A 26,308-nucleotide genomic window follows, 5' to 3' on the forward strand; every position below is an offset into this window, starting at 1 on the left:
GTTAAAAAATAATTTTAAAGTAACTTTAATTTATACCTGGTCTGGAATATTGACCTGTCTCATAATAAAATAAATTCGCATTTTTTGAGCACATACCAATGGTTAGATGGCAGTAGAGAAAAGGTGTGTAGGCGTGGAAGAAGGGAGTTTCAGAAGGGAGTCCGGGGCCTGCTACAGATAACCCACCAGGTGGGTTACCCACCTTAGAGCTGACTGACAAATCCACAAAGAGAAGGCCTGAGTGGCTGAGTCCCTTCAGGCTGCAGGTCTGTTTTAGTTCCTAGAGTCCAAATGTCTATGCAAAGGTGAAAATTAAAGTGGAATGGCTTAATATGATCAAGTTGGCCTGTGGGACTTCCCAAAAAGCAAATATTAATAACATCAATTTTAACAAACACGTAAGTCTGCACAGTAAGACCACATCTAAATTATTACTAAAGCTTTTAGCAAATTGAGCCACAACAATAAAATTTTACCTTAGCATGTCTTCACCCTCCTTTAAGTAGCCCTCTTGGGGAGAATAAGAAGTCGGCAGAAAAGGTTTATATGGCTTACTGCTAAAAAACAACAAAGATAAAATTACACTTAAGAAGAAATTATTTCCCATAGTCCTCACATCGGTTTCTGCAGCTCTGGTGCACTCAAAGGTGATTAAGTCTTCAGTTCAACCGGGTTTTAAAAACTCAAACAATGGCTTTTCTCAAGACTTTTTTTTTCAGAACCCCTACTTTATTTTGCAATGCCTATTTCTATTTTTGCCTAGTTTGCTTGCTCAAATGCTTTTGCCGAGTTGACAATTGAAGGCACAGCTCTGTCACAGAAGACCATTATAAACTCACTGACAGCAAGGAGCTTCAACATAATAAACCTGATTTGCCCAACTGAGCCAAACTCACTAAAAGTTTGCATGCAATGCTGATGGTTTGGTAACTATGAAAGATAATAATAACAATAAATCACTATTTTTTAAAGCTTTTCTTTCCCAGATGCTCCACCAATATTACCATAAATTCTCGTGGATCATCTGCAACTTTTAATGTATCTGACACTAACTCCACAATGGAGCTTATAAAAGAAAATTCCTAAATGAATCATGTGCATAATTCTAAGTATTAAATCCTCAATTAAGGTCACTGTTATAAATATCTACATGCCAAATGCGTTTTGACAGAGACACCATCTTCCTCATTCAGAAGTTGTGTGGTTAATTAATAACATAAATCAAAATCGAAGACAAAAATAAAGGGCAAAACCTAAGAAGCAAATGCCTGCTCCAAGTTGTTAGCTGGAAGAGACAAGGGGCTAAACAAGATTAACTATTATAAATTTGGACTGAGAGGGTTAAAGAGTTATTAGAAAGATTTCCATTTCCAAAAAGGATAAGGAGCACAGATGCTCCACTCCACCCTCTTCTCGATGATCCTAGCCAAGTTTGAAGGCCATGAGAAGGAATAAGCAGATGGTTCAATGTGAGTAAGTCAAAAGGAAGTTGCATTTGCCTTATTCGGCTTCCTAGCAACTAGACTGAATGATGCCAAGAAAGCCAGCCGGCTCTAAGGAGAAACACTGCAGGATACTTGGAACCCAGTGGTCAGGCAGGGGAGAAAAGGCCTCCAGACACCCCCACCTGGCAAAATGAATCCTACCAACTCCCGCACTTCCCACCTCACCAGATCCTCCCATTTGCCTCGAAGTTCCCTCTCCAGCCCACCTAGCCATGCTAATGTCAACCACCTGACAACTTAAAACTCCTTTCAGGACCACCTTTCAAACTCCAGTAACATCATCAGATGAGCAGTTTGGCCCAGCCATCAAAGAATAACTCCCCACTTCTCCATGGGAGGGAAGGCCCCATGCACTCTTAATGTACCTCGGCCAGCTGGACAAAGGATTCTGCAGGCCAAAAGGCCCACGCTCAAACACTGCAGCCCAAGCTCTGGGAAAGGCAGGTGCAAACATCGGGTAGGATCCCAGAGGCCTGAGAAACATCCTTCCTGGAGAGTGGATTTATACTCAGGCAGGAGTTTCCTTTGTAGAAGTACATAAATATGCACATGAAATACATCCCCATTACAACGCAAAAGGTCAAAGGCTTGGCCATTATTAAAAGTTGCAAGGTTACCCTGAGTTCTGGCAGTGCCACGGTATTCTGCCATATTCCCTGTGGCTTCCCTCTACCCAGTGGCACCTGCTAAACTTCAGTTCTCTCCTCACTTTGTGAGTGGCAGATTAACCATTGTCAGGTAGAAAATGGAACTTATAATTATAAACACAAGCAGGGAAATGAACAGTTTCCCATATGTTCACTGAAGATGTTTTCAACGCATTATCTTTAAACCTTATAACAACCATACACGCTGGGTAATATCAACCTCCCTGCACACACTTTTTAAAAACAAATGAGGAAACTGAGGCTCATATGACTTGCTACACTGCTAAGCTGTGAAGACCAAATTCAAATCCAGCTGTGTCTGATTTGAAAAATATGCTCCTTTTAATGCGTCACAGTCTGGAAACTCTGAGGTTAACCCAGGAAGTCTGCAAGTGAAAAATTTAGCAAAAGCAATGAAAGAAGGATAAGTAAAAGGGGTAAGTAAAGATATTAAGTCATCTTATATTTTTATGGAAAGTAAATTCCCATAGGTTAAAAAAAAACTTCTCCTTTGAGAACATAGGGAGGGATGGCTCCAGGCCCACGCCCCTCCTGGCTGTGTTGCAGCAGGCGAAGAGCCTCCCACCACACATCAGGGTGACCACCTAAGAGCAACTCAAAATTCAAACCTCAAGACTGATACGGAGGAACCGGAACTCTCATGTGCTGCTGGTGGGAATGTAAGACGGTATAATCTCTTCACAGAACAATTTGGTAGCTCCTTAAAAAGTAAAACATACATAACCTGACCAGTCCACTCCTAGACTTTTACCCAAAATAAAGGCACATGTCTACACAAAGACTTGTACATGAAAGTTCACAGCAGCTTTATTTGTAATAGCCAAAAACCGGAAATATCCACCAAATGTCCATGTGAATGAAAAAACAAATTGTAGTGTATCCACACGCCTTGGCCTCGGGCTGCCATAACAAAATACCACAGGCTGGGTAAAATAACAGAAATTTATCTTATCAGAGTTCCAGAAGCTGGGAGTCCAGGATCAGGGTGAAGGCACGGTTGAGCTCTGGTGAGGGCTCTCTTCCTGGCTTCCAGATGGCCACCTTCTTGCTATGTCCTTACAGGGCCTTTCTTCAGTGTATCCACATGGAGAGAGAGATCTCTCGCTTCCTCTTCTTAGAAGGCTACCAGTCCTACTGGATTAGAACCCCACCCTTTTGACCTCATTTAACCTTAGCTCCTAAAAGCCCTATCTCCAAATATAGTTACATTGGGGGTGAAGGCTTCAATATGTGAATTATAGGGGAACACAATTCAGGCCATAGCACCATAAAATGGAATACTACTCAGCAATAAAGAAAAGTACTAATTCACCCAACGCAGTTGAATCTCAAAGTAATCATGCTGAACGAAATCAGAAACATCCCTCCAAAAAAAGAATATACAGTAGTGTCCCCCTATCCACAGGGGATACATTCCAAGATCCCCAGTGGATGCCTGAAACTTCAGATAGCACTAAACCCTACATACACCATGTTTTTCCATAAGTACATATCAATAATAAAGTTTAATTTATAAATTAGACACAGTAAGACATTAACAGTAATAAAATAGAGTAATTAAAATACATGGTAATAAAAACTGTATGAACATGGTCACTTTCTTTTTTCAAAATATCTTATGTTGTATTCACCCTTCCTCTTGTGATGAAGTGACATGATAAAATGTCTACGTGATGAGGTGGGGTGACGTGAATGACGTAGCACTGTGATGTAACATTAGGCTACTCTTGGCCTTCTGATGATAATGTAAAAAGGAGGGTAATCTGCTTCCGGTGATCCTGGATCATGGAGGCATGAGATGTTGATGGCTGGGGATCCCAGGCAGGACAGAGTGAGATGGCAAGAGATTTCATCACACTACTCAGGATGGTGCATAATTTAAAGCTTATGAATTGTTTATTTCTGGAATATTCCAAAAATATGTCCATTTAATATTTTTGGACCAGGGTTGACTGAAGCCATGGAAAACAAAGCCACAGAAAAGAGGGACTCCCGTATACTGTATGATTTCATTTAAATAATTTACATAAAATTATATACAATATATAAATTTATATAAAATTCTAGAAAACACAAACTAATCTATAGCAATAAAACTAATAGATCAGTTGTTGCCTGGAGAAGGGGGAATATAGGGAGGAATGAGGAAGCTTTGGAAGGTAATACCTACATTCATGAATTTTACTGTTATGCTAGTCTGACATCCATATGTCAAAACTTAAATTGTACATTTTAAATATGTCTAATACATTGTTATACATAAGTATTATGTATCAGTAATTACACATTGATAAAGCAGGAGAAAGTCCAAGCCTTTTTACTGCTTCATTTTTTTCCTTCTTTAATATCAATAGGTTTCAATGTGTTTCAGGTTTCAGTGCTGGTCAGAAATCACATAGATTCTGGTGTCTTTACAGAGAGAACCTTACACACCTATGGAGAGAGAGTCTGTTGAAATACTTTCCTCACAATTTCAAATTAAATGTACATGTCACTCCCAAAGCCTCCAGGAATGCTAGTACGATTATTTTTAACTTTTTACTGTTGTATCTCAATTACTCAACTTATTAGACAGCTGATCTATTAAGTTCTCAGGATAGGACCCACTGGGAATAAATTTTAAAATTAAAAAGATTTTTAAGAATCTACTCTTAGAAGTTCCATCATAATTTCAAATTTCACTGAAAACAATTTGAATTTTTACATTCCTCTAGAGAAATTTCAATCAAGCCTCTAGAAATAGGAAAAGAGAAGTAACATGGCACTGTTATAAGGACACAAGCCAAAAAGTCATAGGTTCTTCCCATGACACTCTAAATGCAGGGGTCAATACACAGCTAAACACAGTGTTACAATTTGAAAATGTATGTATGTCCACACAAAAACATCCACGCAAGTGTTTACAGCAGTGTTATTCATAATATATTCATAAATACAACCAAGATGCCCTTTAATAGGTAAATAAATTACAGTCCATCCATACAAATATTTTTAAGCAATAAAAAGAAATAAGCTATGAAGCCACAAGACTTAGATGAATCTTAAATGCACATTGTTGAATCAAAGAAGCCAGTCTAAACAGGCTACATACTGTATGACTCCAATTATAAGACATTCTGAAAAAGACAAAACTATAGAGATGGGGAAAGGATCAGTGGTTGCCAGGGGTTTGACAGGAAGGAGAAGAGTTGACTAGGTGAAGCACAGGGGTTTTTTCCAGGCAGTGAAATTATTCTGCAGGACACTGTAATGGTGGATATCTGACACTTAGGCTTTGTTAAAAGCCGCTGAATATAGCATAAAGAGTGAACCTTAACAAATGCAAATTTCAACAAATTATTTAGGAAGTTGAGAAGATCCAGGATGGAATACAGAACGTGACAAAACAATTACAAATTGTACTATGAATGTATGAAACAACCTCACTGAAGGGCAGGAGGGGAAAAGGTATGTGCTCACCTCTACAGCTTTGTACAAAAACAGGCGGAACAGGATTTGGCCCTAAGGGGGTGGTTTTCAAACCCAGCTCTAAAGCCTAACGATGCTCTCAAGTGGGAACTTTCAAAGCCTATGAAAGGGCCTCGGTGATGTGGGATCCGTGCCACCAGGAAGAAGGCCAGACCCACGGCTTTGCCCGCATCTGGCCCAGAGTTGATGCCAAAGTCTTGACTAGGCCTTAAAAGTTTCCTGATGCCCAGCCCCCTCCCCTCCTCACATCTCCCTGTCAGACCTGATTCCTTCCCCAGGCTCCCCCCATGGCAACCAGCATGCCTCCCAGTTGCTCTCTCCTGCAGGCCTTACCCCTTGCTGTTCCCTCTGTCTGGGGCACACACATGCGCGCGCACACACACACACCAATACCCACATGGCTCACTTCCCCCCAGGGCTCTGCCTGTCACCTTCTCTGCAGGAACGGTTCTCACCTTCCCCACTACCTGTGCTCCCTGCCCCTCTGACCTGGCTTTACTTTTCTCCATGTCACTCATCGAACATCCGATGTAAAACACTCGCACGTACACAAACACACACATTTCAAAAATAAACTTTATTTTTTTAGAACAGTTTTAGATTTTCAGAAAAACTATAAATATGGTACCTATAGAAGGTAGCTCCCATATAACCCATACCAAGCTTCTCCTATTATTAACATCGTACATTAGCGTGGTACATCTGTCACAACTAGTGAACCACTATTATTAAATAAATCCCATACCTTATTCCAAATTTCCTCAGTTTTCACCTATGTCTTTTTTCTGGTCCAGGATCCCATTCAGGATACCACATTTCATCTAGTCCACATGTCTCCTCGGGCTCCTCTCGGCTTCAGCAGTTTCTCAGACTCTCCTTGGTTTTGATGACCTTGACAGTGTTGAGGAGCGCTGGTCATACACTATGTATTTTTAATTATTTGTGTATTATCTAATCCCGAGTAGGAAGATAAGCTCCTAGAAGGCAGGGATTCTTGTCTGGCTGTTCACTGTTTCAACCCCAGCAATTGGTGCAGGGCTTGCCACGTCATAGGTGTTTGATGAATAACCAGAGAAGGAATGAATTCGCTAAAGTAAATGATTTTTTTTAACTCAATGGATTTTTAGGTTTCATAGAGGCCAGCCATTCTCGTCTAGCACATGACGGAAGACAATTACTAGAACCAGAAACAGAACTTTCTCAACTTTTTGTGACTGCCTTATCCAGAAAACCCACACATCACTGTACACCAGGGCCTCAGCCACCATTGGTCCAACAATTCAAGTTGCCCCACAGGGAAACTTGGGAGCTGATACTCATTCTCAGCAACCTCAATAACTTCTTCTGTGTAACAGTGTTTATTTGGGTCAACAACTTGAATATTTTATTGCATTTTCCCTTATTATTTCATAAACATAAGTGAAAAAACAGAGAAAAGAAAATGCCAAATGCAAGTAATTGGGAGAAGTCATCCAGTAGATTATGAACAAGAGTGAGATCTTTTAGGTCAAATCAGATACTTCTTAGGCCTTGGCTGATAACCGAAAATCAAGTACTAGAAAACCCCGTCAAAGGCTGTGTGTAAATGGACGTGAATACCCTGCCAAGTTAGACAGACGGTTCCACATTTGACCCACTCCTCTTTAGTGTCTTTTCAGGAAAAGACATCAGAGATTCCCTCATCGTTATACCTGTTTGGCAACCTTTCAATATGTGCTTAAGATACCTGTATGAACTGAGAATCAAGTATCATTCATCAATAAATAATTGTTGAGCACCTAAAATCTGCCAAGCATGAACTTCAAAATGTGTCCTTTCTCACTCACCCACAGCCCAGGATACAGTATGTTCTAAATAAATATTACAGAATGTGTGAAAATTTCTTCAAATAAGAAAATGTCCATCAATACTAACTCCAAAGGTTTAGAGACAACTCAACATGTTATTCCAAAATTCTAGCCCTTAAAAAAGCATATTACCTTGGGAAAAAATCAAACATACAAAGCCAATTCATAACTTGACCTCAAGTATATCATATACTATATTCAAGAGGTAGCCCCAATGGGAATTAATGGCATTCCAAAAAATAATAATAATAATAATAACATAATGGTAAAAACTGCTATAAAGAGGTTTTTTTTGAAACTTCTAAGAAAAGAAAAATGAAGTGATTTAAACCTTTATCAGGAACAAACAACGGAAAGCACTCAGTGCTGTCAGATTCCTCCTTTGTGGCAGAAAGAACGTGACCTTAAACTTCGAGAGCTATCTACTGCACTATGCCCTGTGCCCTCACAGTCAAACACAATATGATGACAGGATATGTGACCCGAGTCTTCTGTAAGAACCTTCACTTCCTCCAAGGTAAAACAATTCCCAATTGTCACTTTAAACATTCCATTTACTCTCTGTTGTGGGTACAACTGTGTCCTCAAAAAAACCCACAAAGGAAAAAAACATGTTCCAGTTCTAACCCCTGGTACCTGTGAATATGACCTTATTTGAACATAGGGTCTTTGGAGATGTGATCAAAGTTAAGATGAGGTCAGACGAGATCAGGGTAGGTCCTAATCCAATGACTAGTGTCACTGGGAAATTTGGACACGGAGGGAAATTTTCACACAGAGACAGAGAGAGAGAATGCCATGTGACGATGGAGGCAGAGATTGGAGTGGTGCAGCTGAAAGCCAAGGAACGCCCAGGACTGCAGGCAACCACCAGGAGCAGGAAGAGAAGCACGGAGCAGATTCCACTCAGAGCCTCCCGCAAGGAACCAATGCTGCTGACACCCTGATTTCAGGCTTCTGGCCTCCAGAACTGTGAAAGTATAGATTTCTGTGGTACTTGGTTATGGCAGCCCCAGGAAACTAATATATTGCAATTCTTTCAGGGTCCTGTGGGGATTTGTAAAAAGAAACTGAGATCATATTGGAGGAAATACTGGATGTGAAGAGTACCATATACTTCAAACCAGTTAATATTAAGTTAACAGGTGCTTGGTCATGCTTGGTTTATGGAAACTATTTTTCTGAATCAATGTATCTAGAAATGTTATATATACACATAAATATATGTATATATACACAAATCACTACCATATTCAGATTACACTAATGAAGAAAATCTCATTTCAAGACACTGAAAAGTATTTGAGGAACACACATTAGGGAATTTATCCTGATGAACAACTTCTGATTCTGTAATTTTTGATGGCCAAAGACTTCCCCAGGAAAACTCTGATCACAGTAGTTTTCAGATGGTTGGTGTTCAACACCAGGTTAACTGAGCAGGCACCATGAGAGGCCTTTACTTTAGTAAATAAAGATCTGCACAGGTCTTCAGCTTTGCAAGTTCAGTAGCCTCATATTTTCCCAAATCAGGCAGGTGTGATCAGGTCCAGAAAACCAATTCACACCAACCCAACCCACAGAGCCTGATTTCCAAGATGAAGGACCAAACCATGAATTTTCTACCTAACTTTGAGTGACCAGACACCCCTGTGTCTGCTGCCTAGAGCTTCCTCTCTCCTGGTAACAAGTAACCAAGAACTGACTGCCTGGCTAACATGCAATGAAGAGTTAAACGGTCCAAGCTGGAACCTGGAACATTCTCCTTCCTCAGCCAACATTACACTTGAATGGAACTGGACAATCTTTTCACATCCACTATTCCAACCATCCTCACTACCACCCTACAGGGTGGACACTGCCATCTGCATTTTACAGGTGAGTAAATTAACACTTAGGGAGAGAAGAGGGTGGTTCTTCCATTAATTCAACAAATACTAATGAAGCCCAAGGTAACAAGGTAAATAGCAGGCAGCACCTAACTCCATGTCCTGACCTCAGTTAAATGCTCTCTTCACTATGCCCCACTGTCACTTCTGGAATGTGCCTTCCCAGCAATCTAGAACATTCCAGTCAGCCAGATCACATCTTCCTTCCTCAGCAAACGCTATATAAATATGGAAAAATTGCTACTCCTAATGCTTCTATTTTTCGGTATATTTTGTATAAACCCAAATACACTGCTATATTACCAATAATCCAAACATTACAAGTAATAAGATCACAGCTGACCTTACACTTTGAAGAGACCTGGAAGATGCTGTACTTGGACGATGTGTTTCAACAGCAACCCATTTACAAATCTTGTACACTATATTTTAAGCATTTTATGTTGATCTAGCTTCAACCGCAGAGCTCCTCAGACTCCAGCAATACAGCCTACTAGGACTCTGCTGCCCCCTTACTCTGTAGTAAAGTAAATGTCCGACTTTATTCCATCCTGAGTTTTGCTGCCCTTTCTCCTATGTGGGCATCATACTGGTCAACAGAGGTATATTAAAACCTTCCATTATTGGGGATTATGAATTGATATGAAGCCTATGCCACACACAAAAAAAAAAACCCCACAACATAGCCTATCCCCTTATTACTGCCTAGGTATCAGCACATGATCACAGGGAAATCTGACTAACAATATCGTCAGCAAGATGAAAAACACTGCCAACAACTCCACAGAGATGTTGGGGCTTAATGGTCACCAATCAATCCCATACCAAGGAACACTTTATACCTTTAACCTCCCCAGGGGCTAGGAAATTAATGTATTCTATTGAAATGACCAAAGAAAAGATATGATAAAAGGAAAGAATAAAATACCAGATATTAAAGCAAATACCCTTTAGATACACAGAAGTGTTCTCTGCCAAACCTGTTCTCTAAGATAATTTATAAATTCAAGCATGTCAAACTAATAGACTAAGGAAATTTTTACTTATGTGTTTTTACTCTGTCTTGTTCCAAAGGGTTAAGGTTTCACCTAAGAAAGGTAATTCACATATGGTAATATCTCATTATCCAATATTATTGAGGTACAAGATAGTTTATACACAGACACGTGTAGTGTCAAAGCTTTCTATTTTAAGCTTTCTCTAGTGGGCCTTTCTAAAGCATGTTAGACCCATCCCATCCCTCTTTTTTTTTTTTTAACATTTTTTTTATTGAGTTATAGTCATTTTACAATGTGTCAATTTCCAGTGTAGAGCACAATTTTTCAGTTATACATGAACATACATATATTCATTGTCACATTCTTTTTCACTGTGAGCTACCACAAGATCTTGTATATATTTCCCTGTGCTATACAGTATAATGTTGTTTATCTATCCTACATAAGACTGTCAGTATTTACAGATTTCGAACTCCCAGTCTGTCCCTTCACATCCCCCTCCCTTGGCACCACAAGTTTGTATTCTATGTCTATAAGTCTGTTTCTGTTTTGTATTTATGTTTTTTTTTTTTTAGATTCCACATATGAACGATCTCATATGGTATTTTTCTTTCTTTCTGGCTTACTTCACTTAGAATGACCTTCTCCAGGGACATCCATGTTGCTGTAAATGGCATTATGTTGTCGTTTTTATGGCTGAATAATATTCCACTGTATAAATATACCACCTCATCTTTATCCAGTCATCCGTCGATAGACATTTAGGCCATTTCCGTGTCTTGGCTATTGTAAATAGTGCTGCTATGAACACTGGGGTGCAAATGTCATTTTGAAGTAGGGTTCATTCTGGATATATGCCCAGGAGCGGGATTCCTGGGTCATATGGTAAGTCTATTCCCAGTCTTTTGAGGAATCTCCATACTGTTTTCCACAGTGGCTGCACCAAACTGCATTCCCACCAGCAGTGTAGGAGGGTTCCCTTTTCTCCACAGTCTCTCCAGCATTTGTCATTTGTAGACTTTTGAATGATGGCCATTCTGACTGGTGTGAGGTGATGCCTTATTGTAGTTTAGATTTGTGTTTCTTTGATAATCAATGATATTGAGCATTTTTTCATGTGCCTATTGATCATTTGTATTTCTTCCTTGGAGAATTGCTTGTTTAAGGCTTCTGCCCATTTTTGGATTGGGTTGTTAGTTTTTTTCTTATTAAGTCATATGAGCTGCTTATATATTCTGGAGATCAAGCCTTTGTCGGTTTCATCTTTTGCAAAAATTTTCTTCCATTCCGTAGGTTGTTGTTTCATTTTGCTTATGGTTTCCTTTGCTGTGCAGAAGCTTGTAAATTTAATTAGGTCCCATTTGTTTATTCTGGTTTTTATTTCTATTGCTTGGGTAGACTGCCCTAGGAGAACATTTTTGAGATGTATGTGAGACAATGTTTTGCCTATATTTTCTTCTAGAAGGTTTACTGTATCTTGTCTTATATTTAAGTCTTTGATCCATTTTGAGTTTATTTTTGTGTGTGGTGTAAGGGAGTGTTCTAGCTTCATTGTTTTACATGCTGCTGTCCAGGTTTCCCAACACCATTTGCTGAAGAGACTGTCTTTATTCTATTGTATATTTTTGCCTCCTTTGTTGAAGATTAGTTGACCATCCCATCCCTCTTTAACAGCTGAAAAAGCTTTTGATTATTTACCTATTTTTTTAATGTTAAGACTAACAATTTTTCTTTTTCATACCTGAAATTTGGGAATCTTCCTTACAATTAATGTGTACTTTAATGTTATATATTTTCCTCTTAAAAGTTAGTATTAAGATGAATGGTTTTTCTTTCCAACTGGAATTGTATCTCAAAATAACCAGTTTATAAGCGGTATTATATAAGTAGTACAGTTAATAAATAATGAGAATACTTGATTAATTGATTATCAACATCTTGCAACATGTAGTGATTTAATGGATGATCAATGGTTGCTAACAATATAAACAGAAAGACCACTAGGCATTAGGCATTTCTCCATGGAAGTGAACATATCTGTGGAATTACCTTGCCAGAGAAAGAGCCTGAATCACATCTCACCTCTAGATCTGCATACAACATACAGGAAATACAAGGGGCAGAAAGACAGGCTAAGTGACCCCACAGGATACAGCTGGCACAATCTAGACCGTGGGAAACTTTCGAGGACAGAGGACCTGCTTCAATGATAACAAAAAATTTAAAAAACAGAAAACAAAAGAAAGACAAGGGAAACTATAGATTTAAGAAGGTTTAAGAGAAATCAACCACTGCAGAAGATTTCACCCAGCAATAGCAGAATACACATTTTTCAAGTGTACATTCAACAGTCTCAAGGACAGACCATATTAGGCCACAAAACAAGTCTTAATAAATTTAAAGACACTGAAATCATACCAAATATATTTTCTGATAACAATGGAATAAACCTAGACATCAATAACAGAAGGAAAACTGGAAAATCCACAAATATGTGGTAATACACACACTTTTAAACAACCAATAGGTCAAAGAAGAAATCACAAGCTAAAGTAGAAAATATTTTGAGAGAAATAAAAGTGAAACTACAGCATACCAAAACTTATAAGAGCAGTGTTAAGAGAAAAATCTGTATGATACAACACTGTAAACTGACTATAACTCAATAAACAAAAAAGAGAAAACTTTGTAGCTGTAATCATTTACATTAAAAAAGATCTCAAATCAACAATCTAACTTTACAACTTGAGGAACAGAAAAAGAACAAATAATCCTAAGCTAGCAGAAAGAAAGAAATAATAAAGAGTAGATCAGAGATAAATAAAATAAAGACTAGAAAAGTCAATGAAACCAAGAGTTGGTTCTTCAAAAAGATCAACTGACAAACTCTTAGCTGGATTTAAAACAAAAAAAGGAGAGAATACACAAAAAACTAAAATCAGATATGAAAGTGAAGATATTACTACCAGTTTTACAGAAATAAAAAGGATTATGAGTACTGTGAGTAATTATACATCACAAACTCAATAAACTAGATGAAACAGACAAAATCCTAGAAACACACAACCTACCAAGACTGAATCATGAACAAATGAAAAATCTGAATAGACCTGCAACTAGTAAGGAGATTGAGTCAGTAATTTAAAGCCTCCACAAAGAACAGACCATGATCAGATGGCTTCACTTGTGAATTTCACCAAACATTTAAAGAAGAATCAACACTAATCTCAAACTCTTGCAAAAAACTGAAAAGAAGAGAACATTTTCGCAATGGTTTTGAGACCAGCATTAATCTGATACCAAAGCCATACAAGGACACTACAAAAAACTATAGACCAATGTTCTTTATGAATATTGATGCAAAAATCCTCAACAAAATACTAGCAAACAGCATTAAGCAATACATTAAAAGAATTATACATCACAACCAAATGAGACTTAATCCTTCAAAGCAAGGATGGTTTAACATACAAAAATCAATGTCATACACTACGCTAAGAGATAAAGGAAAAATCCACATGATTATCTCAACCAATGTGGAAAGCATTTAACAAAATTCAACACACTTTCATAAGTTAAAAGAAATCCACAAACTAGAAACAGAAAGAAAATATCTCAACATAATAAACGCTATAAATGTAAATCCCACATCTAACATCTTGTTCAATGGTAAGACTGAAAACTTTTCATCTAAGATCAAAAGCAAGACAAAGATGCCCACTTTCACCACTTCTAATCAACATAGTACTGGAAGTCTTAGCCACAGCAACTAGACAAGAAAAAGAAATAAAAGGCATCCAAACGGGAAAAGAAGTAAAATTATGTTTGTTGATGACATGATCTTATATGTAGAAAATCTCATAAAGATGAATCAAAAACACCTGTTAGAATAAACAAATTCAGCTAAGTTGCAGGATACAAAATCAATTTGCAAAAAGAAGCTGCACTTCTATACACTAACAATGAACAATATGAAAGGAAATTAAGAAAACAGTCCCAGTTACGATAACATCAAAAAGAATAAAACACTTGGGAATAAATTTAAAGAGGTAAAAGACTTGTACACTGAAAATTATAAAATGTTGAAAGAAATTAAAGATGATACTAACAAATAGAAAGATATCCCATATTCATGAGTTGGAAGACTTAATATTATTAATGTGTCAAAACAACGCAAAGCAATCTACAGACTCAATGCAATTCTCCTCAAAATTTCAGTGAGATTTTTGCAGAAACTGACAACTTCATCATAAAATTCATATAGAATTTCAAGGGATATCAAATAGCCAAAATAGTCTTGAAAAAGAAGAAAGAAATTGGAGGCTTCCTACTTCCTGATTTCAAAACGTACTGCAAAGCCATGGTATTCAACAGTGTGGCACTTGCATAAAAACAGACATATAAACCAACAGAACAGAATAGAAAGCCCAGAAATATATCCTCACATATAGAGTGAAATGAATCTTGACAAAGTGTTAACACTATTCAATGGGCAAAGAACAATCTTTTCAACAAACTGTCCTGGGAAAACTGGATATCCACTTGCAAATAATATGAAGTTGGACCTTTTATCTTACACCATATGCAAAAGTTAACTCAAAGTGAATCAAAGATCTAAATAAAAGACCTGAAACTATTAAACTCTTAAAAGAAAACATGGGGGAAAGACTTATGACACTGGATTTGGCAATAATTTCTTGGATATGACACCAAAAGCATGGACAACAAAAGGAAAGAAAAAGATAAATTGGACTACATCAAAATTAAAACCTTTTTCATTATCAACAGAGTGAAAAGGCAACCCATGAAATGGGAGAAAATATTTGCAAATCATGTATCTGATAAGGGACTTATATGCAAAATATATTTTAAAAAATTCCTACAACTCAACAACAAAAAACAAACACCCTGATTCAAAAATGAGCAAAGGATCTGAATAGACAGTTCTCCAACAAGATCTATAAATGGCCAATAAGCACCTGAAAAGATGCTCAACATCAATGATCATCAGAGAAATGCAAATCAAAACCACAGTAAGATATCACTTTACACCCATTAGGCTAGCTACTATCAAAAAAGAAAAAATAACAAGCGTTGGTGGGGATGTGGAGAAGTTGGAACACTTGCATGCTGTTGATAGGATTAAAAAATGGTGTAGCAGCTATGGAGAACAGTTTGGCAGCTCCTCAAAAAATTAAATAGAACACAACCATATGGTCCAGCAACCCCACTTTTGTGTATATATCCAGAAGGATTGAAATATCTAAAACATATCTGCACACCCATGTTCATAGCAGCATTATTCAAATTAGATGATAGGTGAAAGCAACCCAAATATCCATCAATAGAAAAACAGATAAACAAAATGTGGTATACATACTGTATTTGTCAGAGTTCTCCAGAGAAACAGAACCAACAGGATCCAAATACAGAGATTTAGTATAAGGAATTGGTTCATGCAACCATGGAGGCTGGCAAGTCCAAAATCTGCAGGGTGGACTGGAAGGCTGGAGACCCAGGAGAATCCATGTTCCCCTTTGAGTCTGAAGGCAGTCTGCCGAGCAACCAGGAAGAGCCAATGTTGCAGCTGAAGTCCAAAGGTAGTCTGCTGAAGAATTCTCATTTGCAAGGTGTGGTCAATCTTTTTGTTCTATCCAGACCTTTAACTGATTGGACGAGGCCCACCCACATTATGGAGGGCAATCTGCTTTACTCGAAGCCCACCAATCTTATCCAAAAACACTCTCAGAAATACCTGGAAAAATTTTAGACTAAACATCTGGACAACTCATGGGCCAGTCAGGCTGACACAGAATTAACCATGACACATACAATGGAATACCACACAGACTTAAAAGGAAGGAAATCCTGTCACATGCTATAACACAGATGAACCTTGAGACATTATGCTAAGTGAAATAAACCAGTACAAAAGGACAAATATTGTACAAATCCACATATATAAGGTTACTAAATGTAGTGTAAGTACCTTACATTAAGCTCTTGATTGCCAGGGAATCCATTTCAAAAGCCACCCGTCTTGAATATTGCCAGGTACATGATACTGCTACTAGCAAAACAACCAGATAAGGAACAAGTCACTCACATCCAAGAACTTCCCCTTTCAGAAAATCCTGGGTGACCCAGATAACTGACCACTTGATTGACCCTGCCTCCACTCTCCCACACCCTAACTTCTGCTTATATTCAAATGAGCCATTAATGAGTAACCCCATGAAACCCCAGGCACCCCACCTTCACATCCTACTAAAGGCAGAGCCTCAGGTTTCTGTCACTCTGTCTCTACCTGAGCCCTTGCTGTGTGGCCCTTGGCATGCTGTGTACCCTCTAGGACCTGTGAGTAATAAATCTTGTTCCTCTAAATTCCCTGATGGTTTTTTGCTGAGTTTCATCCTGTGATCACAGTAAGAACCACAAAGGTCTGCCCAGTCACAACATTGACCCCCGTGGGGGGAAGGTCAGTGGGGCTCGCTAAGAGTAACAGGGCCCAGGCAAGTGTCTTGGGCATTCCTACTCAGGAGCGTTAACATAAATAGGCTGGAAACACACAACACTGAAGTAGTTAAATTCATAGAAGCATAAAGCAAAATGATGATTATTAAGGGCTAGGGGGAAGGAGAAAGAGGAGTTACTGTTTAATAGGTATAGGGTTTCAGTTCTGCAAGATGAAAAAGGTCTGGAGATCCGTCTCACAACAATACAAATAAACTGCATACTTAAAAATGGTTAAGATGGTAATTTTTTTAAAAAAGGACATTCTGATACAGGATACAGGAATGGGGAGTTACTTTTTAATAAGTACAGAGATTCAGTCTGGAATCATGAAGTAGTTCTAGAGATGAAAGATAATGGTGGTTGCATAACAATGTGAACGTACTTAATGCCACTAAACTGTACTCTTGAAATGTACAGATAAAATGGTAATTTTTGTTATGTATATTTTTATACAATAAGAAAAAAGAGAGATGAGAGACATCAACCAAATGTAATATGTAGACTTTATTTAGACCTCAATTAAAATAAACTGAATAATTGTATTAGATAATCAAGAAAATATAAACAGTGTCTAGATATTTGGTGGTAACAAACCATTGATTTGGAGGCATTGTACTAGCAAACACTGACTATCTTCCAGAAATACACATGAAAATGTTCACAGATAAAAATGTTCTCTGAGATTTGCTTCAAAATAATTTCAAACTGGAGTGGGAAGGGGACAGATGACACAAGATTGGCCAAGAGTCAGTACTTATTAGAATAAATAATGGGTACACACAGGTATATTACACTATTTTTCTACTTCAGTTTATGCTTGAAATTTTCCATAAGAAGAAATATTTTTTTAATGAATGGCATCTTAGAATCAACGAAAGAGAGGAACTGTGCTGGCCTATGATGGAGCAATGCTCTCAAGGGTTACTGAGGCCATGCATTCTAAATGGCCTGAATTAAGCAGAATGACCCGCAAAGACATCCACATCAGAATCTCCAAAGCCTGTGACTACATTAACTTACATGGCAAAAGGGACTTTGGACATGCGATTAAGGACATGGACCTTGAGATGGGGGCACTATACTGAATTACCTGCTCCAAAATGTAACCACATGAGTCCTTAAAAGTAGAGAACCTTTCCAGGCTGCAAGAGAGATGAGTTGAAAAAGGAGAAGAGATTTGAAACATGAAAGGGATATGCTATTGCTGGCTTTGAGATGGAGGAAGGGCATCTCAAGCCAAGGAATGGCCCTCAGCTGACAGCCAGAAAGAAATGGAGACCTCAGTCCTACAACTGCAAGGAACTTAATTCTACCAACATTCTGAATGAGCAAAGAAACAACATTTTCTGCTATAGCCTCTCCAGAAAGGAATACAGCCTGCTGACACCTTGATTTTAGCCAGGTGAGACCATGATGCACTTCTGACCTACAACACTGTGATGTAATAAACTCTTTAAAACTGCAAAATGTGTGATAATTTGATATGGCAGGAATGGAAAGCTAATGCATGGTCCAAAATGGATATGACTTTGAATGTTTCTGTCCGCTTTTTACATTTTTTTCTACTTTGCTTTGGCATAAGGCTATAGTCTACAACAGCTGCTTATTTATCACTGCAAATGGGCTACGAGAGGGAAAAGCAAATAAATATTCGCTCCTTCATCCAACACCAACTAGCTGACATCTGAGGAGTTCCTGCTCCGCACCAGGCAGGCAGGATAGTAGGCTACTCACTAGGGTTGTGATAGGTGCTAACCTAAGAGTCTGGTGTGCACACTCAGATCTATAGCAGTACCCGCACTGTCTTTATTTACAGGCACCCTAACTCCAGCCAACAGCAACCAGCCATGGGTCACATGCTGGGGGTAGCTGAGCTTAGCAGTTTCCTGCATAAATGGTACCAGCAACTTGCTGGTGCAGGATTCTTAAAGTGGGTCCAACACCAACAGCAGGAGTCACCTGGACTGCATACTTAAACAAGCAGCTCCCTGGGCCCCAGACCTTACAAAACAGCACAGATGGGGCCTGGGAAACGGCATAATTAAGTTCATCCAGTGACTCTTAGGTATCCTAAGGTAGGAAAAGCAAGGCCACAGTGGGGTAGAGGGCCCAACTCCAGCTCTCTGGGACTAACCAGGCTCTGTGTAAGGGCCACAGAGCCTGTAGGTAATGTATAAAAACAGGGAAGGAGGGGGAGAAAAGATGGTGCAAAGACCTGATCTATTTTGGCATTTGCAGAGGTGAAATGTGTAAGCAATTAAGTTTGCAGACTACCTTCCAACATGCAAAGTTTCCAACATCAAGAGTTTACTTTGTTTACAGATTTCTTCAGCAATATAACAAAAAACCTAAAGAACACATACCAAACTTAATAATGGAAAATGCTCAGGGGTAGGGTTATAGAGAATTTGCACTTTTTATACTACGTGTTTCAGTATTTGAATATTTAAAAACAAATATTTACCATAACACTCTGTGAGTCTGTAATTATTCTGAAATGAAAGTTTCATTACTTTTACCATCATAAAAGATTTTAAAGGATATAGTTTTTCTAATTATATAAACTAAAATTGAAGTGAAATCAGCAAATTAAATCATTATATCTGCATTTATGTCTTCATCTAATTTTGCTCTTTTATCCTGGGATCACCTAAAAATCAAGACACAAACTTAAAGAATATTTCACTATACCTTTTAGCTACAGAAGGTCTTCCATATTGTCCTCTATGAAGTCTGACCAATGACGACATCTTAAATCCTAGAAAAATAGTTTTCTTTTTTCAGTATTAAATTAGAAAATCATTTTTACAATAATAGCACAGTGAAACTTTTAAGTGGTAATGCTTGCTTCCAACGCCCACCTCACACCCCATTATACCAATTTTCAAGCAAACACAACAATGAAGATCAGCTAATCACAGCACTCAGATAACCTCCCAACTCTATTTCTCTGCTAAAGAAAAAGTTCAAATCAATAAAACATCGAGGGAAGATGCAGGGAGCAGTGGCAGAAAGTCCCACAGACTGGATAACAGGACAAGAGACAAGCAGGAAAAAAAATCACAGTGGAAATATGTAATTAAAACAAACAAACATGAATTTTATTTCATTGTTTCAGTTCCACTTTGGTGTCTTCTGTCTTCCTTCAGAACTACGTGCAGCTTGGTAAGGAGCCATGGCAAAGTCAAACCACCACAAAACACTCTGTCTAAGGCCAGATTGGGGGCCAGCAGGGATTTTTTTTGTTTTCCCTTGATGAATTGATTTGTACATTGCCTACCTCCTAAGAGATGTCTAAGACTAACAGGCAGAAATAATAAAGTGTCAAAATGAGTTAAAAAAAACACCAAATTAAGGAACTTTTTCATTTTTTTAATCGATATAATTCACACACCATAAAATTCACCCTTTTAAATGTAAATTTTATGGTATTTTTTTTTAGTGCATTCATAAAGTTGTGCAACCATCACTACTTACCTAATTCCAGAACATTTTCCTCACCTTCAAAAAAAAAATCAGTAGTAGTCACTCTGTTCTCCCCTCTTCTCAGCCCCTGGCAACCACTAATGTACTTCTGGTCTCTATGGATTTGTGTATTCCAACATTTCATATAAATGGAATGTCCTCTTTTGTGTCAGACTTCTTTCACTTTGCATGTTTTCAGTGACTGAGTATGCATGTTGTGGGATCTATCAGTATTTTACTTCTTTTTATGGCTAAATAATATTCCATTGTGTGGATACATCATTTTTTTCATCCATTCACTAGTTGATAGTCATTTGGGTTGCTTTCACCTTTTGATTATTATGAACAATGCTACTATGAACATCTGTGTATACATTTTTGTGTGAAAATATGTTTTCAGTTCTCTTGGGAATATGCTTAGGGGTAGAATTGCATTGCTAGGTCATATGGTAACTGTATGTTTAACTTTTTGAGAAACTGCCAGACAGTTGGCCACATCTGTGTCATTATTTTCCATTTCCACCAGTAATGTATGAGGGTTTCAATTCTTCCACATCCTTGCCAAAACTTGTTATTGTCTGTTTTATCATTATTATTACTACCACCATCCTAATAGGTGCTAAGTGTTATCTCAACATTGTCTTGATTTGCATTTCCCTACTGACTAATGATGCTGAGCATCTTTTCATGTGCTTATTGGCCATTTGTATATCTTCTTTAAAAAAATGTCTACTCAGATCCTTTGCCCATTTTTCAACTGGGTTATCAATCTTCTTGTTGTTGAATGGTAAGAGTTCTTTATATATTCTGGATACTAGACCCATTTCAGATATATAACTTCAAATATTCTTTCCCATTCTGCGGTTGCCTTTGCACTTTCTTGAGAGTTTCCTTTGGAAAACAAAAGTATTCAATTTTGATGAAGTCCAGTTTATCTACTTTTTCTTCAGCTGATTGTGTTTTAGGTGTCATAGCTAAGAAACCACTGTCTAACCCAAGATCATGAAGACTTACATGTATGTTTTCTTAACTTAAATTTTGCTCTTAAGTTAAAATAGCTATAATGCAGAATACAGGGGGAAAGTCTTTTTAAGGTCCTTGTTGCCTGAGCACAGTACCCACTTTTTAAATTGTCTTCTCACTCCATCTACCTAGTAGTTCCTGGGAAATTTGGAGCCAGCCCACAGGGCCTTGGCACAGGCTGTGACCTCCACCAGGAATGCCCACCCACTCACCACCCTCCATTCATACCTCCTTGCCCTTCCTTCAACTCATTTTCTTTTCCTCAGGGAAGCCTTCTTGGCCTCCTTGACAAGTCAGGGCACTTCCTTCCCTGAGATCACACTATAACAAGTTTCACGTACCTCTCCCTTGTACTTACCATACTTGTAATTTTACATTTACTTGTGTGGCTATTTAATTAACATTGTCTCTCCCACTGGACTTAATGCTCCATGAAGAGAAAGACATGCCTATTTCTTTGTTCACCATATTATTTCAGTGCCAAATGCAGCACCTGGCACACAGTAGCCACTCAATAAAGCATTTGTTGGTTGACTAGATGAACAAATACAGTTCAACGAGCAAAATGAAGGGTCATGTGCAAAGATTCTTTTCAGGAGACAAAAAGGAACACAAGTGCGAGTGAGGGAAATCAGAATGCTTCCTGGAAAAGATGACACCTGAGTTGAATCTTAAGCAGCAATCTTCAAATTGGGTACATGAACTTCGGGACAGGAAGATGTTCTGTGGAGTTCATGAACATGGATACGTTGAAGATAATCAATTTCAAACCCTCCATTTCCATATGCACTTCTTCCCAAATGGACCTGATGTTAACAGGCTGAGAAAAAGGCCTGTGATCTCCTTTTCCCTCTCCTCCTGTACAGCTGCCTTATCCTACTATACAAAAACAAAAACCAAAAAACCCCACTTCTCATCACCTAGAATCTTACTCCAATGCATCATGCCAGTGTAAAAACTTAAGGAAAAGATTAAAGAAAGAAGGGAAGGCAGAACTAAGCAAAGAATTTCAACAAGAGATACTGAAGGAAACAGAGCCTTATTTCATCCAATTCCCAGGACGGCTCCAAGTGTCATCCATCTTAGAAGACTGGACAAGACGTTCATCATAGGGATGGAAGCTACCAAGTCTGTTTGATTAAAAATAAGGTTGCCACACCACACACAAAATTAACAAAAAATGGATCACAGACATAAGTGAAAGAGCCAAAAGTATAAAACTCCTGGAAGAAAACACAGGAGTAAATATTCACAGCCTTTGTAGAGGAAGATTACTTACATATGGCACCACTGAAGCAACATTTTAAAATTATCTTCAAAAGACACCATTAAGAAAATGTTTGTAAATCGTGTATCTGATAAAGAACTTGTATTTAGTACAGATAGAGAACTCTTAGGATTCAATAACAAAATGACAAATAGCCCATTTTTTTTAAATGGGCAAAGGATTTAAGCAGATATTTCTTCAAAAAAGTTAACACACATGAAAAGGTGCTCTACATTATCAGTTATGGGGAAAACGCAAATCACAACCACAAAGATATCATCACACCTATAAGGATGTCTGCTATCAAAAACACAGAAAATGACAAATGTTGGTAAGAGCACAGAGAGACTGGAACCCTTGCACACTGTTGGTGGGCAGGTAAAATGGTGTACTGCACAACAATATGGCAGTTCCTCAAAAAATTAAAAACAGAATTACCATATGACCTACCAATTCCACTTCTGGGTAAGTATCCAAAAGAACTGAAAGCAGGGTCCGGAAGAGAGATTTGTACACTCACGTTCATAGCACCATTAGTCACAACAGCCAAGAGGTAGAAGCAATCCCTGTGTCCACTGATGGATGAATGGATCAACAGAAAGTAGTTAATATATATATAGTGGAATTTTTTCAGCCTTAAAAAGGAAGGAAATTCTGACACGTGTGACAACATGCATGAATCTTGAGGATATTACACTAACTGAAATAAGCTAGTCACAAAAGGACAAATACTGCATGAACCCACTTACATGAGGTACCTACAGTAGTCCAAATCATAGAAAGAAAAAGTAAAATGGTGGTTGCCAGGAGCTGGAGGAAGAGGGAAATGGGGAGCTGTTTAATGGGTAAGGAATTTCAGTATTATAAGATGAAAAGGCCCTGGAGAATGGTTGCACAATGAAGTGAATATACTTTACACTACTAAAAATGGTTAATATGGCAAATTTTATGTCGTGTGATTTACCACAATTTTTTAAAAATCACAGTGAGATATCACTTCACACCTACTAGGATGGATACAATTGAAAGGGGAAGTGTTGGTGGAGACGTGAAGAAACTGGAACTCTCATAAAATGCTGGTGGGAATGTAAGATGGTGCAGTCACTTTGGAAAGCAGTTTGGCAGGTTCTTCAAAAGTTAAACATAAATTTACCATATGACCCAGCAATTCAACCCGTCTACCTAAGAGAAATGAAGCATATGTCCACATAAAGACTCATATGTGAAAGTTCATAGGAATGTTATTCACAACAGCCAAAAAATGGAAATAATTCAAATGTCTATCAGCAGGCAAATGGATAAAGAGAAAAAATATGTGGTATATTCATACAATGAAATAGTATTCAGCAGTAAAAAGAAGTACTGATATGTGCTACCACAAGAATGGACCTCAAAAACTTTATGCTAAGTGAAAGCCAGTCACAAAAGACTATACATTATATGATGATTCCTTTTATATGACATATCTAGAAAATGTGAATTCATAGAAACAGAAACCAGATCATTGGTTGCCTGGGGTGGAATGAGGAGTGACTGAAAATGAGTACAGGGCATCTTTCTGATGTCACAGAAATGTTCTAAAATTGACTGAAGTAACGGTTTATGGAAGTTCACTAAAAATCATTAAACTTAAAATGAGTGAATTGTATGGTGTGTAAATTATACCTCAATAAGCTGTATTTTAACAATGAAATCAGACTTCCGGTTTGGAAACTGAGGCCCAATTTGGGTAATTAGGTGTTCTGCCAGACAATTTCCATTAACTAAATGAGCCTAATTTGCAGCTCCTAGATTTTGCTCAAAATGTAGTTAAAACATGCATATAATAAACACAGGGGAGAATATCCTCTGTAACTCTTTAGAAGTCTAAGGGAAAATATTCCAGCTGTCAACTTAACAAATGTGCAAGAGGGAAATTCGTTTTTCCACCATTAGCTTTGGGACAGGGTTACTTGACCAGCCTGTCTCGGGAATCAGCAAAATGAAATCTCACCCTACAAGATAGTTGTCACCCACCAGAAAGCAAGTACCGTGGATTCCAGTGCATTCTCGACACTAACTGAAGGTGGCACTAGAAAGCCAACACAGAATTGCCGGTGGCCTCTGGCCTGCTCTCATTCCTCCATTAAGGGAGAGCCACGGCACAAGGCATTTACCTTGCAAAACAGTCTTGGTCTCTATTGCCCTGGGACTGGGACAAAGCTGAACTACAAAGATGACCAAAAAAGAGTAAATCTCAGTTTGAGGCTTTCAAGATCCAACGCTTTCAAAGGTAATACTGACCTTAATTGCTTTTTCCCAGGCACTGAGCTCCTAAACAAGACCCAACCCTGCTATACTTGTTCAAATGCCTCTTTCAGACCAAGGGCAGAACTGTCCTGATGACCCCTCTACCCGCAGCCTAGGCAACGCTGGCTTCGGACTTCTCCACCCAGACACTGAGTATAAGGGATAAAGGGTGAGCAAAGGTAACAGAACTGTCCTGCCTTCCTGGGAAAAAATTATTAACAAACATTAAGCAGTCAAAACAGTAATTAATCACGGAAGCACAATCACAACTGTGTGGTAACGGGCAAGGAAACAGAGGCAGGAGGGTAGTGGTGCAACAGGAGGACATCTGTGCTCTAAACCGCTATCCATATTAACGTCTTTAAATACCAAAAGATCCTACAAGGTAAATTCTGTTACAGTCCCATTATAGCGAAGAGAAAAACGGAGGCACAGAGAGGTAAAGGAACTTGCTCAGGGTCACACAACTCTTAAGCAATCCACCCAGACGCATATGTTGGCCTGACTCCAGAAGCCTGGTATAATCCCCATATTGTAAACCTCAGTAAATACCGGAGGAAGGATTGACTGGAGACAACCACAGCGGACGAGCAAGAGCAGTTCTCCCAAGGAGTAAAGGAGCAGCGCGCGGAGGAAACGCTGATCCAGACAGCACCGACTTTCACTTGATGAGGTCTCGCCTAGGTGGGAAGGCCAAGGGGACCCGCCAGGAGGCTGTAAGAGGGGCCCTGAGCGGCTGGTGGAGCTTCCCGAATTCGTTCCGCGGCAACACGTCCAACTCACCTGTACACTTCCCAGCTGGGTAAACAGCCCTCCAAGGAGCCGGAATTCTGAGGCGCTGGCCCGACCTGGGCCTCCGAGAGCTCCCAGCCTTTATGCCACCAGGGGCGCAGGGGCTCGCTGCAGTAAGGCCCGCCCAGGCCCGTCTGCCCTGGGTGGGAGTTTTTACCTGGCCGCAGTGTTTCTAGGGTTCCCTCAAGCCCCCTCCGCGTTCCCCTTCCCCCCAGCTTCTCCACTCCCACCTTGCCCTGCGCGCCTCTGGCCCCGCCCCCAGCAGGCCCCGCCCACCGAGCCTGTCCCGGCCGGCAGCACTGGAGACCAACCACGCCCCCTGCCGGTGGGGAGGTGCTGGCCGGCGCACCGCTTTGCTCACTGTTCTTTTCCCTCTCGTGTTCAGTTTTCCTTTCGTTTTCCCAGTCACCCCTTTCCCACCCCTTCCTCTCTCTCTTTTTTTTTGTCTTTCATTTTTTTCAATCATTCTTTCATTCAACAAGTGTTTGTGTTGTGCCAAAAACTGTTCAAAACGTTGGGGATAAGGCAAAGAAGACAAAATTTCTGTACCCGTTAGCAAATATTCTAGTAGAGGAAGAGGA

The 26,308-nt window shown here is 38.9% G+C and overlaps 1 protein-coding gene across 6 annotated transcripts in view; it reads right to left on the minus strand.

Moving 5' to 3' along the window:
- The window catches only part of LOC116281873 (nuclear receptor coactivator 5-like), a 43,626-nt gene extending 17,706 nt beyond the window's left edge, over positions 1-25,920 (minus strand). For 2 of the 6 annotated variants that reach the window (XM_072968821.1, XM_072968815.1), the window contains exons 1-3: positions 25,719-25,920; positions 19,583-19,649; positions 477-557 (exon numbers count right to left, since the gene is read on the minus strand). In XM_072968821.1, coding sequence (XP_072824922.1) covers positions 477-557; positions 19,583-19,641 — 140 coding nt within the window. In that variant the 5' untranslated portion in view covers positions 19,642-19,649; positions 25,719-25,920. Of the gene's footprint in view, positions 1-476; positions 558-6,386; positions 6,429-16,364; positions 16,443-19,582; positions 19,650-25,487; positions 25,696-25,718 lie in introns of those variants that run through there. The other 4 variants (XM_072968818.1, XM_072968817.1, XM_072968819.1 and 1 more) reach the window with 4 other exon arrangements.
- Positions 25,921-26,308: the final 388 nt, after the last annotated feature.

This window comes from Vicugna pacos, chromosome 9 (genome assembly GCF_048564905.1).
Source record: "Vicugna pacos chromosome 9, VicPac4, whole genome shotgun sequence".
Taxonomy (NCBI): domain Eukaryota; kingdom Metazoa; phylum Chordata; class Mammalia; order Artiodactyla; family Camelidae; genus Vicugna; species Vicugna pacos.